Consider the following 24,353-nt stretch of genomic DNA (forward strand, 5'->3'; position numbering starts at 1 on the left):
CCAGGTGTGTATGACTTTCTTTCTTTACCAGAATACATTTGAAGAAAAATAGAAAATATCTTCGCTCAGAAGGTCCTTAAAATGCAAGCTGATGGTGACCCAACTTTTGAAGCTCCAAAAAGAACTGACAGTCAGCATAAATGTCATCCATATGACTCCAGCTGTTAAATTAATGTTTTCTAAAGTGACACGATTGCTTTTGGTGTGAAAAATATCAATATTTAAGTACTTTTTAACTATAAACAATAGCTTCTGGTCAGCGGCGGTATGCACATGACGTAATCATGTTGGCATGTTCACACGAGAACTGACACACGTGCGACACACCCGGAAGAGCAGCATTGTTTACAAGTGAGTGAGAGGAATGCTGTACAGAAACTTAATTTGTTTTGGTTTAGATCAGTATTTTTTATGTATGTTTTTTTACAAAGTGCATTTGTGTGCTTATCCTGGATGTCTCAACTGAGGAGAACGTGAATGTCCATAACATGCCAACGCAAATACGTCCCACCAGAGACCGCTTGAACCCAGCACTCTCATGAATGCGTAAACTGCTCCTGACCGAAGCGATGGTTCATAGTTAATAAGTACTTAAAAATGTATCTTTTTCGCACCAAAAGCGATTCTATTGCTTTAGAAGACATTATTTAACTGCTGCAGTCGTATGGATGACGTTTATGATGACTGTCAGTGATTTTTGGAGCTTCAAAAGTCTGATGACCATCCAATTGCATTTTAAGGACCTACTGAGCTAAGATATTTGATTTATTTTTCTTCAAATGTGTTCTGCTGAAGGAAAAAAGTCATACTCACCTGGGATGGCATAAGGGCGAGTAAATGATGAGAGAATTTAAATTTTTGGTTGAACTACCCCTTTACCATTTTGCTAACAGACCTACATAAACCACATCCCTTGTTTGAAGGACATTTCAAAATTGCAAAAAAGAGACTATTGATCCTGAATACAATATCATAAAGGCCTGTGGAAAACGACACAAAAGGTTTTTCAGGCACCGATTAGGCCATGCCCTATAACAAATTCCACTGTCAACAGTGGTTCACCACGTAAAATCCTTCCTAATCCAGGAAGAGGCTAGTCAATGAATTGCTACTGTTTTATGATTTTACTAATTCTACAGACTTTGACGTATGGCAAATTCACCTCACCTTAAACACTGTGGTGATCTTTGGGGAGCGGTCTGCAGTCTGCGAGTCCATGACAGAGGTGTTCTGCATAAGAAAATCACATAATAATTACATTCAATGTTCTCGAAACTAAGAAATAAATGGTACTGTGTGATTTAAATTAAAAACCGAAATCAATACTACAACTGATCCAATATAAAGCCAACATTAAAATGAATCCAACACTCTTATCCACTGAATTGCAACCAAACTACTCAAAACATTAAAGTTATATGGTGATACTTCGATCATCTGCTCTCACAAATTCATGTTCATGTTTCACTGTTTGCTGGAAAGCAGATGAAAGGAGGACTGTACAACAGCTTACAATTTGTGTGCTAAATAACTGGACAGATTCTCCATCAGCGTGTGGTATTGATGGGAGATTGGGCCGAGTGTGTAGGCGTTTGGGTAAGGTGTCAACAGCTGTCCCTTAGCCAAGGCCATAACAAGTATTTGCTTACATCCCAAATACAGGCACAACAGAGATGATGCCATCCATATCATCGCTCTTAATATCCATGATTCAGCACCCGTTTTAATCCACAGCCACGATTCTTACCATGAATATCAGACAAACTCTTTACAAACGTAGATGAAAGCCCTCAGAACTGAAAGTGAAGTGACATCAAAGCTAGACACTGACACATACTTCAGTGATGACAATGTAAAGGTTTCATTTCCAGTCATCTTTAAAGGTCAACAGAGCAGGAACAGCACTACTCATGAGGGTTTCTACTAAAGAGTCTTCATACACAATTCCACATGGTGTGTTGTCTTTAAGCAAAAGGCATTTATCCATCTTCCTCAACCTTCATATACCCAAGTGAACAAACTCAAGAGTACTCACACGTACCATTTTCACTGTATCCATGGCAACAAGAAGCAAATCCACTCTGATTCTATAATGCTATTGTATTAAATACCTCGGACATTGATTCATAGAAAGCCTAATTAATCACGCCAATACTTTTTTTAGATGTAATTTTTAATATTGCATGTCAAATCCGTATAGAAATATAAAATATACTGCACATAATATTGAATCCTTACATCCTTATTTCAATAAATATTACATCAAATTGGTGGAGACTACACAGACGTAGTTTCAAAAAGACCAAATTGATCAAAACCTGCATGTTTAATCAGCAAACAACTTTTCAAAGCTATTTTGGTTTTAATCAATTTTCATAATAAACGTCTAACACTTGAAAAAACATACTTGATATTAAAAATGTGTTCTTTAAAACCGAAGTAATCGCAATTGGTTTACATAGGCTAATGATTGGATCTTGTTAGCCACTTAGCTGCTTGCTAAAACTGTGTATTTCACAACAATGGATGTTACTGATAAAGTCTTGTGGGCACTTATAATAGAAATATTCACTTATCCAACCACTGTTCAAGAAAAAATTATGATAAAATTTTCCGTTTGATCACCATCTGACTAAAAGCGTCACCAGAAACTGACAACACGATCGGTTACTTCCTATTACGCAGCTTTAAACGCCTTTTAAAATATGTCGTGAGATGAAAACGGGGAGTGTTAGTATGTCAGAAATAATACGTATAAACATTACAAAACACTGTTAAGAGGACTGAACCTTGAAATTCAACAGTTCTTCGCTGTGGCCAAATTATACGCGGAATTGAGTGGCGCAGAGGCGCCGCAGTGAAGCTCGACTCGCCGGCTGAAGTCGATGAGACACCGACTCACCACGATGCCGCGGTAGCTTTCTTCCCTCCTCCTCCGTCACTTAGTTTATATCATCAAACATCGCCCAATACAATATCTCAGCTTGTTCATTAACACCCCAGTTGTTCTAACAAGTGAAAGACAAAAGGAAGAGGGCGAAGGAACGAACAAGAAAGCCAAAGAGCCAGCGATACAGAGCAGGGCCCTCCCTGTCAGTCGTGCCAGCCATTTCTCTCTTAGTACTAACCCCTCCTTCCACCCACCAACTCAATCGATCCTTACTTACTTAACAAGCTGATTATATTCACACGGACTGCCCTCACAAACGGCCATATCTTTATATAAAGTCTTGTGAACAGACTGAACCCCGTTTTCAAAAGCAGAACCGAGGACTCACCATCAGCTCCAGGGTTTTGTCCTCCATCTCCGGCTCCATGTTTGTTCCCCGAAACTCGCAGTGAAAATGGAAACCCCGCCCTGCGACACAAGCGCGTCACAAAAGGAGGCGGGGAGAGAATCCTTGAGCTGAAACATACGATTGGCTGTCAACTACCCCAAATTGACTAAATGGGCGTTGTCCGCGTCGTGATTGGCTAATTTCTGCTGCTAAGGTACAAAGCGGGTCCAGATACACTACGTCATGACCAATGGGGGATGTAACATGTGAAACAAGATTCGTGATTGGTCGCCGAATAACAAAAAGTGTTTTGTCCACTTCGTAAAACAAATATCGATTGGCTGCTTTCTGGTGCTGGGGTAAAGAATGGGGTTATCCCCGATGATTTCGCCGATACCAAACTACCAAAGCTTGGAGGAATCTTAAAAAAAACAAAAACAAAACAACAAACCGTATCGCTCCACAATTAATTACATATACATAAATACATCGGGGAAATAAGTTCACCAGCTTTACAATCCCTACGGAAATCTAAAGTTACCTCATAAGGCAAAATAATAAAATACCCCCTTTCGAATATAAAACTCATTTTAATTTGCCCCTAAATAAGATTTACTTGGCAAAACAAACAGGCTTTAAGTGCAACTTGAAAACAATGAGAACGTTTAATGTCTGTGTCCATATGTAACAAATGATTTATACAAAATTGTGATGGATCAAAGAAAATGAGAAAATATACAACGTGTTAAAATATTGTGGGTCTTTAATGTTTTCCCCCTTTTACATTATTGGGTTTTCTAGTTCCGGTTTATTTTTGTAGGTGCCAGAACACCAACCATGCCACAATTATTGAAGGTCCAAAATGCCATTTACTTGCATTACCTTTCTTCTAAAACCAATCTGTTGTTACAACTGGGCAAAAACAAATTAGAGCTTTGTGTGGTTGACCACAGGCTCAGAAGATTTGACTTCTAAAAGGGAATTAAACAGCCAAACTGACATATACTCACTCACGCATCACAGTTATCACAGTAACCCCCACCCCTAAAACGATCCAAACTGACAATTTCCATGCATGTGTTCTGCTGGCAAAGAAGCCACCAATGAGTGCTGAAGGGTCGAGCTAAGATTTTATGTTGTGTTGAAGTTAGGGTCCAGACGCAGGTACACTGTGCTGTCATGTCTCTCAAACTGCAAAATTCAGGCACTCATATATAGTTTATTTTGAGAATTTGCATCTCCTGGGGGCTGAGGAAAACAAGTGAGGGAAATGTATGGAGAAAGACGGTTCAAGGTCTTCGTGGAGGAATTGCTGGAGCACAGGGAGGTGGGTCCAGTTACTATAATGGTCCACTTGAGGGCAAGAAACGCCTAAACGTGGGAACAATACGATGGGAGGTGTACTGCTGGCTCAGAGTGCATCACCACCACCACACTGGTTTACAGCAGAAACAAGGCAACAAATCATGTCTGGGCTAACCAGGAAATTAAATGCAGGCCTAGCAATGGGCTTGAGGTGGCTATGTAAGCAGTACAGATCTAATCGTTCGCTACTGCTTTCTTCATACACTGAATAAGAGAAAATATAATACATTTTCAATAAAATACAACAGCAGCAGATGCCATTATAAAAGGAGAGGTAAAAGGATGAAAGGAGTGAGATTAGAATGGAAGAAAAAGTAGATCTGAAAGCCTAGTGTGTGTTGTGAAGAGCTGAGGCAGGACAGGCAGACCGACCATGGCCATGCTGTTGCGATGACCCGGTATTTAGTGGAGAAAACTCTGTCTCTCCCAGTCCAGAGATGTAATCACTGCATTTCTACAGCCAGGGAAACATCTGCCATCTTTTCAAATTCGTATTCTCCCTCCTGCTGATTCAATTTCCTTCGCTCCCCTGCCGTTTGCGGGGTATGTGAGGGGGGAATCTTATTTTTGAAATTTCTTTTGTGTCAGTCCCGACTACCTAGTAGTCATCTAAATCAAAGAATTCATCGTCATCTCCCTGGTACTCCATGCCTTGGAAATCCACCCGGTACCTCAAAATTCCTTAAAAGAACAAGTACATAAGGTGAAAAAATGCCCCTTGATATCATTAAAAATAACATTTCTCTATTCGGATGACTCAAATAATAATGTGGAAGAATACTTACCACCGATGCCTCCAAAGCCTTTCACAAACTGTGATCCCTCCTGGCTCTTGTCTGTAACTATTTCCAGCGTGGCCCCAAATTTCTTGTAGTTATTGGCGAACCACTCAAGCAGCGGCATGCTCTCGATCAGCTCATGCTCCTGACCCGTCTAAAAACAAAAATAAACATACAGTACAGTCCTCATTCTGGAACCACACATTGGTTTTATACTGAAAAGTAAATACTACAAAACAAGAGGGAAGTTCGCTCAGTTCAACCAAATGTGCATACAGTGGGGTCCAAAAGTCTGAGACCACAAGAGAAAACTCTTTTTGCTTTTGCATTTTTTCTAATTCAATTTTTCATAAAAATAATATTTTACATTTGCATAACAATCATGTTCATATGAATGAGAATTTTAGTTTGTACTAATTAATAATTATAATAATGAATAATTATTAATTTACTAATTTTTACAATTAGCTTTTGAATCCCAGATTTACAAAGTGGACTTTTGAACCTCACTGTATATTCATAAGACATACGTATATTTATTATAAAATAACTGAAGCCAATTATATATAAAAGGTTTCTTCTTTTAAAATTTAGAATTCCTAAAACTTTTTTACTAGGGTTAAACTATTTTGAATCCTTGATTTTAATGTGGCATTTCTCAAACAATTGGATCCCACTGTAAATACTGAAACATAAAAACAGAACTGCAGTGACATCCTAATCGTTCAAGGAATATTCCAGATTCAATACAAGTTAAGCTCAATCAACAGCATTTGTTGCATAATGTTGATTTACCACAAAATTAATTTTGACTCGTCCCTCCTTTAAAAAAAAAAAAAAAAAAAAAAAGCAATTTTTTTCAAGAAAAAATTGATAAAATTTTCCGTTTGATCACCATCTGACTAAAAGCGTCACCAGAAACTGACAACACGATCGGTTACTTCCTATTACGCAGCTTTAAACGCCTTTTAAAATATGTCATGAGATGAAAACGGGGAGTGTATGTCAGAAATAATACTTATAAACATTACAAAACACTGTTAAGAGGACTGAACCTTGAAATTCAACAGTTCTTCGCTGTGGCCAAATTCTACGTGGAATTGAAACACTTAAAATGGAAGTTATAACTTATAAATTTTATAAAAGCACTTACATTAATTCTTTTGTTAAATCTCATTTATTATTTGAGCTGTAAAGTTGTTTAAATCGTAATCTTTACAGTCATTTTTGGGTTTTAGGGTTTGTTGACATTACATCGTCATTTCTATGAAGTTGTAAAATTGGCTATAACTTCACACAAAAAAGATTGTGATTTTCTCATAGTAAAATCATGTTTACATGCATACTGTTTGTCTTGTAGCTATACTTTACGTTAAAAAATTAGCCCTCAATCACTTCCATTGTAAATGCCTCACTGGAACCCAGATTTTTGCTTGTTTTAAAGAAAAGGAGAGGGAAGTCAAAATTACTTTTTGTGGTACTCAATAGTATGCCACAAATGCTGTCGATTGAGCTTAACTTGTATTGAACCCCGAATATTCCCTTAAGGATCAGGCTTTTTACTCATAAGCTGACAATCTGATTTTTGGTCTTGGTACAACTTCAGTTACTGAGATTGTCCAGCAATAAGTTCATTTACAATGTATTTGGTAATATCTTTTCACTTGCCTCTTTGTCAGTGAAATGTGACTTGTCCTTCTCCTGTTCTGGTGTCAGGTAAAGTACCTTTTCATCTAATAACAAAAGAATGTAAATTAAAACCAGAAAGGACAATTTTTATATTTTAAAAACACACGTTACATTTACATGCAAAGTTATAATTGAGCTACAGCAGAGTTTAGTGTATTCATGCTACAGTGTATTCAGCTACAGGGTTGGGAGGGTTACTTTTGAAATGTAATACAGACTACATGCTGTAAAATGTAATTTGTAACGTATTCCGTTAGATTACTCAAGGTCAGTAACGTATTCTAAATACTTTAGATTACTTCAGCACTGGTAGATTTTTTCACTTGTTTTGACAATAAAAACTCTGCCAGTACAGTAAGACAAAATACACATGTTAAAAATACATTCTCTGAAAAACCTAAATATCTTATGCAGTGTTGTTTCTAAAACAAGATAAATCAAACCGATCTTGTTTTAAGGATTTTTAAATATTTTTACAGGAAAACAATACAAAAATTATCATCAAGAATATGATTTTTGCCCTAATATCAAAGGTCTTACTAGAAAAAAAGAAATTATGATCCAACGTGAATTTTCTTGATAAAAAAATAAGATAGTGCCTGATAACATGTGCATGTAAAATGGCTAGAAATAGCATTTTAGCTTAGCATAAAGCTGACAATTTACACAAGGTTTATTTCTATTTCTTCTGCTCAAAACTTACTTCAAACTTCTGTCTGCTCGTATGAATGTAACACATCATAAGAAAGTGTTTCACCGCTGTTCAAATGCACTTTGGATCACATCATTTATATGTATAAATGTTTTCCATCTGAAAGGACTAAATATTAAATGAAACAAATGACAATAAAATGCAAAGTAATCTCTTCAGTAATCAAAATACTTTTTGAATGTAACTATTCTAATTACCAATGATTTAAATTGTAACTGTAGTGGAATACAGTTACTTATATTTTAATCCTGTTACATGTATTCCATTACTCCCCAACCCAGTTCATCTATCAGTCAAAGTATATTCCACAATGTAAACATACTGATTGTGATAATGAGAGAGAGAATGTGTATACCATTTTCCGGTGTAGTGTTTTCCCCATGACAACGTAGGACATAACGCATGGTGTCTAGATTCTCGTAAACTATTAGAATCTCCACTGCTCCCATCTCCAGCGCTTTGAGTGTGTCTTCAACTCCGAAACAGTACTTCCCTGTATCCTGACTGATCTCATCAAAATATCGGCCTGAAATCAGAGAAATGACTCACTACACAACCAAGGACATCATAAAACTTCAAATATGCATACAGTCATTAATCAATTTCCCTGAATTTTAACCTGTTGATTTTACAGAAAGTCATAGGTTTTATTATACTTAACTAAATACCATAATAGAAGTATCTAATGAAATGTGCCTGGTGGTCCATCACCCTCATCCAACCTGTAAATTATTCTTACCAATTAGTTTCTTTTCTTGGATGAATTTAACATTAGACAGCACTTCTGCCGAGAGCTCAATGGCCTGGTTGAATCCATTTTCTCCTCCATACGATATGTCGACCAACTTCAGAACCTTTGCTTGTAATCTCTGTATGTTTGCAAAAAAAGACAATAAAGTCAGAAAAGACAGTGATAAATTATGACTGTTAGAAGATGATTAAATGGACAACACACCGGATCAAACATATCTGACTGGCTGAGCTCCGTTTTGAAGTCAGCTGATCCGGCGAGCACCAGTCCTGCCACATTGACCTTATCATTGGACACAAACAGTTGTACAGCAGTCTCTGCTACTTTACGCACGTAGTTATGTCTCTTCTCCATCCTCAAACGTGCGAATCGCAGAGCAGACTGACCTCCTCTACCTGGGAGTGAAGATCCAAGTCAGTACGCTCTTTTAAAAAAAATTCAATTAGGAAAGAGTCACCATAAGCAGTTTGAAAAAAAATCTTACCATGTTTTTTGGGAAGGTCCACGGTAAACTTGTGCAGCACCTCCCTCGTGTTTCCTTGTAAAGTCCCAAAAAGGGCACCACTACCATCAATCACAATAAAGCCAAACTTACTGTCGTCTGACAGCAGCGCTGTTAAAGCCTGCAGACATAAATGGTATTAGTTGAAATGTAATCAAAATCTTTTTTTTTGTCCACCTTTTATCCATCAGGCAAAAATAGTAGAGTCTGATCCCTTAGTTAAGTAATAGCAGACCAAGACAAGCTGCATGACTTGAGGTATCATTCATGTCCAAGCACAAACAGTGCAATACAAAGTTCAATACTTAGGGTAAGGGAGTTGTTTTAGATAAAGTTAAATGTTTGTTTAGGCTAGAGGTAGACCAATATATCGGTTTTACAGATTAATCGGTACTGATAGTTGCTTTTTGGAACTATTGATATCGACGAGGAAGGGGGCATGGCTGTGATGATGCATGCCTGGCGCTGAGTTGACTAATCAGCGAGAGAGAGATAAGGGTGGCAGAGAGAGAGAGACACATGCAGCAGTGTTTTGTGTGTGCGTCTTTGTTTGTTTTGAAGTTTATGTTATGTTTGAGTTCAGTTTGTTATTAAAGTTTTACGTTGACTGTACAGCTGGTTCCCGCCTCCTCCTTGCCCATCTTAAGAACTTCGTTACACTGGTGCGAAACCGGTGAAGGAGGATGCGCTGTTGTAGAGTCCTCGCCACTGCCGTCTACCAGGAGCCGGAGGAACCACTGCCGTCAGCCAAGAAGCAGAGGAGCCGTTGCCGTCCACCATGGGATGGAGGACTCACTGCCATCCACCAGGGGAGGAGCGGCTGTTGTCCGCCAGGGGGCGGAGGAGTGGCTGAGGACCAGGCGACAGCATGTCCGGGGACCGGCGAGCCACTTTTTCTTTCAGTCTCGTTCTCTCTCCTCTCTACCTCTCCTCGTCTCTCTCAGTTTCCCAGGAAGCAGGGAAGGCCGGCCAAAATGGCAACACCTCCCCTCCAGGAAGGGAGTAAGTCAGGCCAGAGGTCTCCTGGCCTGAATCTGGTGGAGTGTGATGAGGATGGGGGCGTGGCCGGGCCGTGATGACGCACGCCTGGCGCTGAGTTGACTAATCAGCGGGAGAGAGATAAGTGGGGCTGGAGATGCCAGTTAGAGAGAGAGATGCACACAGCAGTGTAACAGTTTGGGAAAGGAGGATGCTAGAACCAGCTGAACAGTCAATGGAAAACTTTAACAAACTGAACTCAAACATAAACTGCAAAACAAAGACGCACACACAAAACACTGCTGCGTGCGTCTCTCTCTCTCTAACTGGCGTCTCAAACTGCACTTAGGATCTGTGAAGAGGATGTGTGCCGGGTCTTCCGAAAAACAAAAGACAAGGAAAGCACAGGGCCCAGATGGTGTTTCACCCACTTGTCTAAAATCCTGTGCCAACCAACTTGCCCCCACCTTCACACAAACTTCAACACAATCACTGGAACACTGTGAAATTTCCAGCTGCTTCAAATGCTCCACATCATCCCTGTCCCAAAGAATCGCCAAGATCGCAGGACTTAATGACTACAGACCCATCACTCTGACGTCTGTGGTCATGAAGTCATTTGACAGACTGGTGTTGGCTCACCTGAAGGACATCACTGGACCCTTTCTGGATCCCCTTCAATTTTCTTAGAGCAAACAGGTCTGTGGATGATGCAGTCAACATGGGATTGCATCATATCCTGCAACATCTGGACAGACCAGGGACATATGCAAGGATCCTTTTTGTGGACTTCAGTTTGACTTAACACCATCATCCCAGCTATTCTCTGAACTAAATTAACCCAACTCTCTGTTCCCACCTCTATCTGTCAGTGGATCACCAGCTTTCTGACAGACAGGCAGCAGCTAGTGAGACTGGGGAAATTTACTTCCAGCACCTGTACGATCAGCACTGCCCCCTGCCCTCCTTTCAAGAACTGTACACTTCCAGAGTGAGGAAAAGGGCTGGAAAAATCACTTTGGACCCCACTCTCCCAGCCCACTACCTTTTTGAACTGTTGCCTTCTGGCCGGCGCTACAGAGCACTGAGCACCAGAACAGTCAGGCACAAGAACAGTTTTTTCCCCTCAGGTTAACCATCTCAAGAACAGTTAAAAATGCCCCAATGAACAATAATTATGTGCAATACACAGCTTAGTTTATTTATATCTAACATATCCTACCTCTTCTGCCATTAAATTCCCTTGCACTATCTGTAACAGATTTGTATTTGTACTAACGATTATTTTTTTTCTCAATTAATCTAACGATTCTTTTTCCGATTAGTCGATTAATTTGCTGATTATTCTAAAGATATTTTATAATTATTACTAACAATTAACCCAAAATAAATATAAAAAACTTGTCATTAGTATTTCAATATTTTATTAAATCATGTTCTCTTAAATGTACAAGAAACAAAGTGTGCACTGCAGGGCATTATTCTGCAACAAAAAAACAGTGTTACTATGAATGCAAACTTTAATACAGTGAAAAAGACACTATTAGCATAACAAATATATATAAATAAAAATTTCCAACATTCTTTTGAATGTCCATGTACTAAAATAAAATATTTTATGCCATGAGTGTACCTTCATTAACTATTAGTATTATTTTGAATAGCCATGGAAAATGAAGCAATGTGATAATTTTACCTGATCGCAAAAAGTAGACCGTTAATTTACTTTACGAAAGCATGGGAAATTTTTTGCAAATCTTCTGTAAATTAGCACTTTCGTTTGGGCATTGTTTCCACTCAGCTGTCATTTGCTGCTGCTGTCAAGCAACTGTTTGATGCCGAACACAACAGCACTTCACGCGTTCGCGGAGAGATTGACAGGTAGGAATTTGGCCAATAGTTGCTGCAAGCCTCTTATAATTGACCAATTGGTGTGCGAGAAGACGAGACTTACAAAGAGGGGTTAAAGCAATGCAAACATGCATGCACACACAATGAAGTATTAGACCAGATGCACATCATAATGCAACTAAAGCCGAATCCCGGACATTTTTGCAAATTTAGAAATCCTGGCCGGATGCTTCAAGGTCCGAAAAAGAGGACATGTCCAGGAAAAAGAGGACGTATGGTCACCCTACGTTAGCAGCGGTGCAGAAATTACTTTTAACATGGGGGCGATGAGGAAACATTTAGAAAATCAATTTAAAGTGACTACTACTAACAGAAACACGTGTTGTAATACTAACATGTCATGCTTGGGTGGGGACAAAAGTAAACAGGACTTACGGTGCTGCCTCGCTGCCATCTTGACAAAGCGCTCTGGGATGCTTTCGCTTCAAGTGTTCGTTCATGGCGGTTGTACTGCTGTGATAAGCCATTTCCAATTTGCATAGCTTACACAGCAACACATTGTTGGGTCTCTGGCTAAAATACTCCCACGCTTTAGATGACCGTAGGAGAGTTTTTTTTTTTGGCTGCAGCTTGTTCTTCGGAGGAATCCATACTTAAACCGGGCGCTGCCATTTTAATTACTCCATTGCGACGCGCCAACACGTTATGCAAATCGACATATTTCTGTAATCGATGATGTCGATGAATCGTCCCAGCCCTAATCTGTACATATATACAGTACTGTGCAAAAGTCTTAGGCACGTAAGATGTTTAACAAAACTTTGTCGAGATGGTTATTTATATCTTTAGCTGTAGTGTGTCAATAGGTAATATACATTTTAGACTCCCAAACATTCCTTCTGCAAATAGAATAGAACATGTAGCCCTGCAACAGATGGCATGGCCACACAGACCCCCACTGAACATTGAGTCAGTCTGGGAATACATGAAGAGACAGAAGCAATTGAGACTAAATATGTAGAAGAACTGTGACGAATTCTCCAAGAAGCTTGGAACATCCTATCTGAAAAACTGAGTCTAGGTGTCCCTAGGAGAATTGGTGCTGTTTTGAAGGCAATGTTGGTCACAACAAATATTGATTTAGCTTTTTTTTTTATGTTTACTAGACGCTGGATGATGTTAACTGAAAAATGAAAACTAATTATGGCATTATTTTTGAAGAAATCCTCACTATGCAACATTTTTCACAAGTGCCTAAAACTTTTGCACAGTACTGTGTGTATACAGTGGTGTGAAGAAGTGTTTGCCCCCTTCCTGATTTCTTATTTTTTTGCATGTTTGTCACACTTAAATGTTTCAGATCATCAAACAAGTTTAAATATTAGTCAAAGATAACACAAGTAAACACAAAATGCAGTTTTTAAATGAAGGTTGTTATTATTAAGGGAAAACAAAATCCAAAACTACATGGCCCTGTGTGAAAAAGTGTTTGCCCCACCTGTTAAAACATAACTGTGGTTTATCACACCTGAGTTCAATTTCTCTAGCCACACCCAGGCCTGATTACTGCCACACCTGTTCTCAATCAAGAAATCACTTAAATAGGACCTGCCTGACAAAGTGAAGTAGACCAAAAGATCTTCAAAAGCTAGACATCATGCCGAGATCCAAAGAAATTCAGGAACAAATGAGAAAGAAAGTAATTGAGATCTATCAGTCTGGAAAAGGTTATAAAGCCATTTCTAAAGCTTTGGGACTCCAGAGAACCACAGTGAGAGCCATTATCCACAAATTGTGAAAACATGGAACAGTGGTGAACCTTCCCAGGAGTGGCCGGCCAACCAAAATTACCCCAAGAGCGCAGCGACGACTCATCCAAGAGGTCACAAAATACCCCATAACAACATCCAAAGAACTGCAGGCCTCAATTGCCTCAGTAAAGGTCAGTGTTCATGACTCCACCATAAGAAAGAGACTGGGCAAAAATGGCCTGCATGGCAGAGTTCCAAGACGAAAACCACTGCTGAGCAAAAAGAACATTAAGGCTCGTCTCATTTTTGCCAGAAAACATCTTGATGATCCCCAAGACTTATGGGAAAATACTCTGTGGACTGACGAGACAAAAGTTGAACTTTTTGGAAGGTGTGTGTCCCATTACATCTGGCGTAAAAGTAACACCGCATTTCAGAAAAAGAACATCATACCAACAGTAAAATATGGTGGTGGTAGTGTGATGGTCTGGGGCTGTTTTGCTGCTTCAGGACCTGGAAGACTTGCTGTGATAAATGGAACCATGAATACTGCTGTCTACCAAAAAATCCTGAAGGATAATGTCCGGCCATCCGTTCGTGACCTCAAGCTAAAGTGAACTTGGGTTCTGCAGCAGGACAATGATCCAAAACACACCAGCATGTCCACCTCTGAATGGCTGAAGAAAAACAAAATGAAGACTTTGGAGTGGCCTAGTCAAAGTCCTGACCTGAATCCTATTGAGATGCTGTGGCATGACCTTAAAAAGGCAGTTCATGCTAGAAAACCCTCCAATGTGGCTGAATTACAACACTTCTGCAAAGATGAGTGGGCCAAAATTCCTCCACAACACTGTAAGACTCATTGCAAGTTATCGCAAACGCTTGATTGCAGTTGTTGCTGCTAAGGGTGGCCCAACCAGTTATTAGGTTTAGGAGGCAATCACTTTTTCACACAGGGCCATGTAGGTTTGGATTTTGTTTTCCCTTAATAACAACAACCCTTATTTAAAAACTGCATTTTGTGTTTGTGTTATCTTTGACTAATATTTCAACTTGTTTAATGATCTGAAACATTTAAGTGTGACAAACATGCAAAAAAATAAGAAATCAGGAAGGGGGCAAACACTTTTTCACACCACTGTATATATCTTTTTGTCTACTGTGTATTTCTATATATACTTATTTTCTATTTTTATTATTTTTTTATCATCTCCATCTTGTTGTATTGTTTGTGCACTGGAAGCTTCTGTCACCAAGACAAATTCCTTGTATGTGTAAGCATACTTGGCAAAAGAGCTCATTCAGATTCTATGAACAAATAGGCCATACTAAATTTATAAACGTTTAACGTCATAATGAACAAAACCACAATCGAACCCATGAATGGCTTACTTATAATTGAGAATGAACAATAACCCAGGATAGTAGAACATATTTTGACAAAAAATAAAAAAAGTTACATATTTCACTTTTATTGATCTTTCATTAGTGACCATATTCATACATATTTCAGTCCTCACTTCAATGCATAATTTTACTTTTTGGATTAGCTAAATCAAGGGTTTTTAATTGAAGCGAGGGCATACAAAAAAAAATGATAATAATAATCTATGGAAACATGTCCCTTCAGCACAAACATACCATCTCCAACTTCATATCTTGTGAACAGTAATAAAAAGACCACATCTGGAAAAAATATACATAAATCCTTTATATGGTGAATATGGTGCCGAGTATGGCTGCTGCGTTGCGAGCTCCGAAACAACATTGCAGTTTGTTTGTTTGTTTTGTTTACAGTTCTTATGTTTTTTGTCTTGGATGTTGTCTGCCTTATTGTCTAAGACAGACAAAAAAAAAAAAAAAAAAATGCACATTGGTTTTGCAATTGCACACCGTAAACCGGACTTCAAATTCCTCAATGCCGACCCGCTGTTTACAAACACGCCAGCGGAGCCCTTTGTCTGGGCAGCCCGGCCATGGAAACGCAGAAGGAAAAGGGGAAGGAGAGCCGGCGTTCTCATCGGAGTAAGACGTCGCGCAAATTGACCCCCGCTACCCAGTATTCTACTGGCCAATGTTAAGTCTCTGGACAACAAGCTCTGCGAGCTGAGAGCGCGGATCTCTTTCCAACGAGATACGACGGACTGCTGCATTATTTGCCTTATGGAAACTTGGATGTCTGCTGAGATTCCAGATTCAGTCATCGAACCCGTAGGGTTCTCCGTACACCGAGCGGACAGAGCGAAAGACCTGCCAGGTAAAAGCAGAGGTGGTGGTGTATGTTTTATGATCAACAAATCCTGGTATGATCAGAGGAACGTACATTCTATCAAGTCTTTCTGCTCTCCTGATCTGGAATTTCTCATGCTTCTGTGTCGACCATTCTGGCTACCGAGGGAATTCACAGCGGTCATTATCACTGCTGTGTACATCCTGCCACAAGCCGACAAAGACCGGGTACTCAAGAAACTGTATGGGAGTATAAGTGAGCAGGAAACCGCACACCCTGAGGCCGCATTCATTGTGACCGGGGACTTTAACAAAGCCAATTTCATATAAATCACACCAAAATACCACCAACACATCAGTTTCAACACACGAGGGGACCGGGTTTTGGACCATTGCTACTCTCCCTTCCGGGATGGCTACAAATCCCTCCCCCCACCCACCATTTGGCAAACCGGACCACTCTTCCATTCTGCCCGCTTACAGGCAGAAACTGAAACAGGAAGCACCCACCCTCAGAATGATCCAGTGCTGGTCGGACCAATCAGATTCTACACTACAAGACTGTTTTGATCATGCAGACTGGGAGATGTTCCGGTCCGCCTCTGATGACGACATCGAGCTTTACGCTGATAGCGTAACGAGTTTCATCAGAAAGTGCGTAGAGGATGTTGTTCCGACCAAAACAAAACGGATCTACCCCAACCAGAAGCCATGGATAAATAGCGATGTTCGCGCGACACTTGATGCGCGGACTTCCACTTTTAATTCCGGGAATGCGGAGGAGCATAAACAAGCCAGTTATGCACTCCGCAAAACTATCAGAGCAGCCAAACGCCAGTACAGGGACAAGATTGAAGGACAGTTCAACACCACCAACTCTAGAAGCATGTGGCAGGGAATTAATATCATCACAGACTTTAAACGGAATAAAAACTCTGCCGTGAACACTGCTGCCTTTCTCCCGGATGAGCTAAATACTTATGCTTGTTTCGAGGGAAATAACAACGCCCTCACGGAGAGAGCTCTCACGGCCGAAGCTACAGAGGTTAGTTCACTCTCCGTCTCTGTAAGGGATGTAACTCGATCCTTCCGACGGGCGAATATCCATAAAGCCGCGGGTCCAGACGGCACTCCGGGCCACGTCAGAGCATGCGCGAACCAACTGGCTGGTGTTTTTATGGACATTTTCAACCTTTCCCTCTCCTTGTCTGTGGTCCCCACATGCTTCAAAACATCCACCACTGTGCCTGTACCAAAGCAATCCAAAATCGCTTGCTTAAATGACTGGTGTCCAGTTGCTCTGACCCCCGTCTTCAGCAAATGCTTTGAGAGACTAATCAGAGATTACATCTGCTCTGTGCTGCCCCCCTCACTGGACCTATTGCAGTTTGCTTACCGCAACAACCGCTCCACTGATGATGCCATTGCATCTACACTACACACTGCTCTCTCCCACCTGGAAAAAAGGAACACTTATGTGAGAATGCTGTTTATAGACTACAGCTCAGCATTCAACACCATAGTGCCCTCCAAGCCTGATGTGAAACTCTGGGCTTAAACAGCTCGCTATGCAGCTGGATCCTGGACTTCCTGTCAAGCAGACGCCAGCTGGTTAGAATGGGCAGCAACATCTCCTCACTGACCCTCAATACTGGAGCCCTGCAGGGCTGTGTTCTCAGCCCACTCCTGTATTCCCTGTACACACATAACTGTGTGGCAACACATAGCTTCAATGCCATCAAGTTTGCTGATGATACCACAGTGGTAGGTCTGATCACTGACAATGATGAAACAGCCTACAGAGAGGAGGTGCCCACTCTGACACACTGGTGTCAGGAGCACAACCTCTCCCTCAACATCAGCAAGACAGAGAACACAGTCCCATCACCATCAATGGAACACCAGTGGAGAGAGTCAGCAGCTTCAAGTTCCTCGGTGTCCACATCACTGAGGAACTTACATGGTCCGTCCACACTGAGGCCGTTGTGAAGTAGGCTCATCAGCGCCTCTTCTTCCTGAGAAGGCTGAGGAAGTTTGGAATGAACTGCCACATCCTCACACGGTTCTACACCAGCACTGTAGAGAGCATCCTGACTGGCTGCATCACTGTCTGGTACGACAATAGCACCGCCCACAACCGCAAAGCCCTGCAAATGGTGGTGCGAACTGCAAGACACATCATCGGAGGTTAGCTTCCCTCCCTCCAGGACATATATACCAGGCGGTGTGTGAAAAAGCTTGGAGGATCATCAGAGACTGCAGCCACCCGAGCCATGGGCTGCTCTCACTGCTACCATCAGGCAGGCGGTATCGCAGCATCAGGACCCGCACCAGCCGACTTCATGACAGCTTCTTCCCCCAAGCAGTCAGACTTTTGAACGCTTGATCTCTCACAATCAATATACACTATATTGCCAAAAGTATTCGCTCACCCATCCAAATAATTGAATTCAGGTGTTCCAATCACTTCCATGGCCACAGGTGTATAAAATGAAGCACCTAGGCACGCAGACTGCTTCTACAAACATTTGTGAAAGAATGGGCCGCTCTCAGGAGCTCCGTGAATTCCAGCATGGTACTGTGATAGGATGCCACCTGTGCAACAAGTCCAGTCGTGAAATTTCCTCGCTACTAAATATTCCACAGTCAACTGTCAGTGGTATTATAACAAAGTGGAAGTGATTGGGAATGACAGCAATTAAAATGACAGAGCGGGGTCAGCGGATGCTGAGGCGCATAGTGCGCAGAGGTCGCCAACTTTCTGCAGAGTCAATCGCTACAGACCTCCAAAGTTTATGTGGCCTTCAGATTAGCTCAAGAACAGTGCGTAGAGAGCTTCATGGAATGGGTTTCCATGGCCGAGCAGCTGCATCCAAGCCATACATCACCAAGTGCAATGCAAAGCGTCGGATGCAGTGGTGTAAAGCACGCCGCCACTGGACTCTAGAGCAGTGGAGACGCGTTCTCTGGAGTGACGAATCACGCTTCTCCATCTGGCAATCTGATGGACGAGTCTGGGTTTGGCGGTTGCCAGGAGAACGGTACTTGTCTGACTGCATTGTGCCAACTGTGAAGTTTGGTGGAGGGGAGATTATGGTGTGGGGTTGTTTTTCAGGAGCTGGGCTTGGCCCCTTAGTTCCAGTGAAAGGAACACTGAATGCTTCAGCATACCAAGAGATTTTGGACAATTCCATGCTCCCAACTTTGTGGGAACAGTTTGGGGATGGCCCCTTCCTGTTCCAACATGACTGCGCACCAGTGCACAAAGCAAGGTCCATAAAGACATGGATGAGCGAGTTTGGTGTGGAAGAACTTGACTGGCCTGCACAGAGTCCTGACCTCAACCCGATAGAGCACTTTTGGGATGAATTAGAGCGAAGACTGCGAGCCAGGCCTTCTCGTCCAACATCAGTGTCTGACCTCACAAATGCGCGTCTGGAAGGATGGTCAAAAAGTCCCATAAACACACTCCTAAACCTTGTGGAAAGCCTTCCCAGAAGAGTTGAAGCTGTTATAGCTGCAAAGGGTGGGCCGACATCATATTAAACCCTATGGATTAAGAATGGGATGTCACTTAAGTTCATATGCGTCTAAAGGCAGATGAGCGAATACTTTTGGCAATATAGTGTACATCAGCACTGCACTTTATTAATCTTATTATCTCACACTGGACTGTCATAAATTATATTCTCTCTTAACAACACACTAGCAACTGACTATCAACCAACAGCCTGAATGTCAATACAGTACAATACAACCTACTGTATATTTTATATAGCTGTGCTGAAAAGTTTGCATACCATGGCAGAAATTGTGAAATTTTGGCATTGATTTTGAAAATATGATTGATCATGCAAAAAAAAAAAAAAAAAAAAAAAAAAAAAAGTCTTTTAAGGATAGTGATCATATGAAGCCATTTATTATCATACTGTTGTTTGGATCCTTTTTAAATCATAATGGTATCAGAAATCACCCAAAAGGCCCTGATCAAAAGTTTATATACCCTTGAATGTTTGGCCTTGTTACAGAGATACAAGGTGACACACACAGGTTTAAATGGAAATTAAAGGTTAATTTCCCACACCTGTGGCTTTTTAAATTGCAATTAGCACCTGTGTATAAATAGTCAATGAGTTTGTTAGCTCTCATGTGGATGCACTGAGCAGGCTAGATACTGAACCATGGGGAGCAGAAAAGAACTGTCAAAAGACCTGTGTAACAAGGTAATGGAAATTTATAAAGATGGAAAAGGATATTAAAAGATACCCGAAGCCTTGTTCAATCACTTATTAAGAAGTGGAAAATTCGGCAGTCTCTTGATACCAAGGTCAGGTAGACCAAGAAAGATTTCAGCCACAACTGCCAGAAGAACTGTCCGGGATGCAAAGAAAAACCCACAGGTAACCTCAGGAGAAATACAGTCTGCTCTGGAAAAAGACGGTGTGGTTGTTTCAAGGAGTACAATACGATACTTGAACAAAAATGAGCTCCATGGTCGAGTTGCCAGAAAGAAGCCAATGCCACAAAAAAACAGGGTTACAATATGCCCGACAACACCTTGACACGCCTCACAGCTTCTGGCACACTGTAATTTGGAGAGACGAGACCAAAATAGAGCTATGGTCACAACCATAAGCGCTATGTTTGGAGAGGGGTCAACAAGTATTGTGCTCCTTGAAACAACCACACCGTCTTTTTCCAGAGCAGCCTGTATTACTCCTGAGGTTACCTGTGGGTTTTTCTTTGTATCCCGAACAATTCTTCTGGCAGTTGTGGCTGAAATCTTTCTTGGTCTACCTGACCTTGGCTTGGTATCAAGAGATCCCCGAATTTTCCACTTCTTAATAAGTGATTGAATAGTACTGACTGGCATTTTCAAGGCTTTGGATATCTTCCTTTTCCATCTTTATAAAGTTCCATTACCTTGTTACGCAGGTCTTTTGAGAGTTCATTTCTGCTCCCCATGGCTCAGTATCTAGCCTGCTTAGTGCATCCACGTGAGAGCTAACAAACTCACTGACTATATATACACCGACACTAACTGAAATTTAAAAAGCCACAGGTGTGGGAAATTAACCTTTAATTTCCATTTAAACCTGTGTGTCACCTTGTATCTCTGTAACAAGGCCAAACATTCAAGGGTATATAAACTTTTGATCAGGGCCTTTTGGGTGATTTCTGTTATCATTATAATTTAAAAAGGAGCCAAACAACTACGTGATAATAAATTGCTTCATATGATCACTATCCTTAAATAAAAGACAGTTTTTTTGCATGATCAGTCATAATTTCAAAATCAATGCCAAAATTACACAATTTCTGCCATGGTATGCAAACTTTTGAGCACAACTGTATATACGATATATACTATTATTATTGTATGTGTATTCTATATTGTGTGTATGTGTATTGTATACTGTACATTGTATATTATTTGTATATTGTGTTGTGTGTAATTGTGTATATAAGATATGTAAATTGTGTTGTGTAAATCTGATGTTTATTGTAAATTGGTATATGTCTCATCACTGTCACGACTGCTATGTTGCTCGGAACTGCACCCAAGACTTTCACCCACTATTGCACTTGTGTATATGGTTGTGTGACAATAGAAGTGATTTGATTTGATTTATATATGCTATAAAAAGGTTAATTTGGTAAATACAGAACATTTTAAATAAATGCAAGTCTCTGTCAGATCAAAATAAGAGTTTCGGGTGAATTTTGGACTTGTTTATAGTTAAAAGTCCTACGATATGCACCAAACCTTTTTTTTTCTTCTGGCTATTGGGATTTTGGTTGCGCAATAAACTGCATCTGTGATTTATTCATTTTGGACTCTTGTAGCCCCTATGTCTGTGCCCATCATAGTATGGAAAGACTAAGATAATTTTCTAACAATCTATAAATTAATTTTAAAAACTATCATTCGATTAATGAATTACTGGCCTTTTTCACCACTTCAGTAATTAACATAATCCAGTATTGTCAATCCCTAGTTTAGACAACTCAATATTTTTGTATGAATTACATGCAGTGGGAGAATCTGTATCATACATAGGGAGACTATACACTAGAAGATATGACAGCATATGACAGGTAGGAATGAGTAAGCTCGGTTTTGAGGGTGTGGAAAGAGCAATGTCAGTTTAAAAAATTAGGCAGGATGTTCTCAACTTTTGGTTGTGAACCCTTGAAATTTTCCTTTGCATCCTTCCGACGCACTTTGAATGTGTATGCGCATTTATGAAAAAAACATGATAATGAAGATAATTATGCATATACAAAAAGAGTTGGTTCATTATCTATTCCTTGATGCTCACATCTTAACAAAACACATCTTGCTCTCACCTCAGTGTGGAACTTGTTGTCACATAAATACAAAGATGTGTTGATTGGTTTAAAAGGCTCAAAGTCAATGTTGACTTTCTTCTCTTTGCCTTCCTCTGTCACTATGGTGCCACAATACACCACCAGGCCATTGGGAGGCACTGCAAGATAAAAAAAAGCAAGCTTATGAGAGGGGGGGGATCAGGAGATACCACACCCAAGAAGAGATTAAATCAGCCCATACCAAGGACATTCATTCCATTGAACCTCTACATGCATGGTACATCTGTTTGAACAGCCAGCTTAATGTTTAAACGGCACTATTAAGAAAAGTTAAGCTTACCAACAATAAAATCACTGATCTGACAATGAAATGGTTAAATAAATTGCCACAAAACATCTTTGATTGAACTAAACCGCCTCTGCCGCATAAACAACCACACATTCACCTTTGTTGTACAGTTTGAGTCTCTGCTGTACCGAGGTAATGGCTCCCAGCACAGACAGTCTGTTGACTCTACTCTTGATGTTCGAGGCTGTGCCAAACTCATCGGCCAACATCTTCGCCACACGCGAGATCTGATCCTTGGGAGGGATGATGAGAGAAATCATACTGGTGCCATTTCTGTGGAGCAAGAATACAAGCCATTTAAAATCATACAAGTTTAGCATATTAACTCATGTTATCTACAACTCAAAGTTTATTGAGAAATACTCGAATATTTGGACAATATCCAAAGTATATGGGTAAGAGAGGATGCAACTGAGCAGTATCTGATAAAATTGAGTCCATAATCACATCTTCATAGCCTCAAATACAAATAAGTGACCTTTACTTCTATAAAATGAACTTAAAAGATGCCTCATAACAACATTTAACGTTTATGACGGTATTCGTTGAGATGTATGTTCAATAATTGTATTCTGAGTCAGAATTAACAAGTTAGGCCAAATCCTCATGGCGACTGGTTGAGAAAGCAATGACACGTTGAGATAACATTTCGACTACAATCATAAAGTTGTCGCATTGTAATTTTCAAATGTGACACTACAAGCCATTGAAGTGGATTTTTTTTTTTTTTTTAAGTAAACAAAACATTTTGCCTAGTATACACGGGCTAGGCTAAATGTCACATCTGTTTAGGAGTCATCCCAAATGGTCTTCACATTTTCAACACACTAGTTACTAATATTGGTTTGTTCTTTTATTACAAAACATACATTTTTAGTCAATAAATGATAAAACGCTTTACTGTGCGCGGTCTTATTCTCCGTCCATCATGCTGCTCTCTCATCAACAGCAGACAGCTGTTAGCAAACTGGTTAGCATGTGGTCTTCCCCAAGAGCGAATCGAATCACACATCAGAGGTGTCATTCAACACCTGGAATACAAATAAAGAGGATGAGACCGAGTTGAGCCTCACCCTCTGGCCGCTTCAAGGCTTTTGATCAACTTCTTTATCTTCCAAATTTCCACATTTCTATCCGCTGCGCTGGGGTCGTCCGCCATCTTCCTCGTGCCGTCTGGACCTGCTGAAAAGATCATTCAACTTTATGAATTATCAGCGATTATGAAGGACGGCTATTCAAAATAACGCCTCATAGGGCACTGATTAAGTATATACGATAGAACAGGATGGTTCCACAGTTTAAGGCAGGCTTATTATGGGCAAGAAAGAGACGTGGGACTAAAGTTTGATGCGCTAACTGGATAGCGCAACCCAGCTCGCGGGCCTTTCTCCTCTCCTCTCGCGCCCGGGAACACTGTGCCACGCGCCGCTCGCGGGAAATAACCCTTAAAAGAGACTCTAATATTTATTTTTTTATTGGATACACATGGTCCGAATTATCAAACCCATTTTACTGACAGAGATGTCTGTAAGATACTCACAGACTACACTGATCCGCTCCGCCGTCTCTGCACGGCAGTTACTTTATGGTCCAGAGCGAGCTCTCCGCTGTTTCTCACAGTGACGTTATACACTTATCGTTAGCAGCAGATTTGTTCTTGCTGCGCGTAGTGGTGCTTCGATGGTGGCTCACGTGGAGGAAAGGCAGACATTCCATTTAGTATCGCTTCCTGAAAACGCGACGCATGAGGGTGTAGTTGGAGCTATGTAATTGGATGATTGAGCTG

The 24,353-nt window shown here is 40.6% G+C and overlaps 2 protein-coding genes across 7 annotated transcripts in view; both read right to left on the reverse strand.

Moving 5' to 3' along the window:
- LOC127433015 (F-box and WD repeat domain-containing 11-B) overlaps positions 1 to 3,363 on the reverse strand; it is a 30,242-nt gene extending 26,879 nt beyond the window's left edge. Inside the window, exons 1-2 of one of the 2 annotated variants that reach the window (XM_051684619.1) lie at positions 3,279 to 3,363; positions 1,168 to 1,230 (exon numbers count right to left, since the gene is read on the reverse strand). In XM_051684619.1, the coding sequence (XP_051540579.1) occupies positions 1,168 to 1,230; positions 3,279 to 3,317 (102 nt within the window). In that variant the 5' untranslated portion in view covers positions 3,318 to 3,363. Of the gene's footprint in view, positions 1 to 1,162; positions 1,231 to 3,278 lie in introns of both variants that reach the window. The other variant, XM_051684621.1, reaches the window with a different exon arrangement.
- A 660-nt stretch (positions 3,364 to 4,023) lies between these two features.
- On the reverse strand, positions 4,024 to 24,309 carry LOC127433016 (eukaryotic peptide chain release factor subunit 1). Of its 5 annotated transcripts, none has more exons than XM_051684624.1 (11): positions 24,108 to 24,307; positions 23,469 to 23,598; positions 22,665 to 22,840; positions 22,237 to 22,376; positions 9,059 to 9,197; positions 8,779 to 8,969; positions 8,563 to 8,692; positions 8,179 to 8,349; positions 7,091 to 7,155; positions 5,429 to 5,576; positions 4,024 to 5,324 (listed from the first exon to the last, which is right to left on the reverse strand). In XM_051684624.1, the coding sequence occupies exons 3-11, from the start codon at positions 22,825 to 22,827 to the stop codon at positions 5,242 to 5,244; spliced, it is 1,230 nt and encodes a 409-aa protein (XP_051540584.1). In that variant the 5' UTR covers positions 22,828 to 22,840; positions 23,469 to 23,598; positions 24,108 to 24,307; the 3' UTR covers positions 4,024 to 5,241. The 5 variants fall into 5 exon arrangements, 4 of the variants coding, with proteins under 4 accessions (XP_051540584.1, XP_051540583.1, XP_051540582.1 ...); XM_051684623.1 differs by lacking the exon at positions 23,469 to 23,598 and adding an exon at positions 23,641 to 23,746; XM_051684622.1 differs by lacking the exon at positions 23,469 to 23,598 and adding an exon at positions 23,641 to 23,749.
- Positions 24,310 to 24,353: the final 44 nt, after the last annotated feature.

Source organism: Myxocyprinus asiaticus, chromosome 42 (genome assembly GCF_019703515.2).
Source record: "Myxocyprinus asiaticus isolate MX2 ecotype Aquarium Trade chromosome 42, UBuf_Myxa_2, whole genome shotgun sequence".
Lineage (NCBI taxonomy): Eukaryota > Metazoa > Chordata > Actinopteri > Cypriniformes > Catostomidae > Myxocyprinus > Myxocyprinus asiaticus.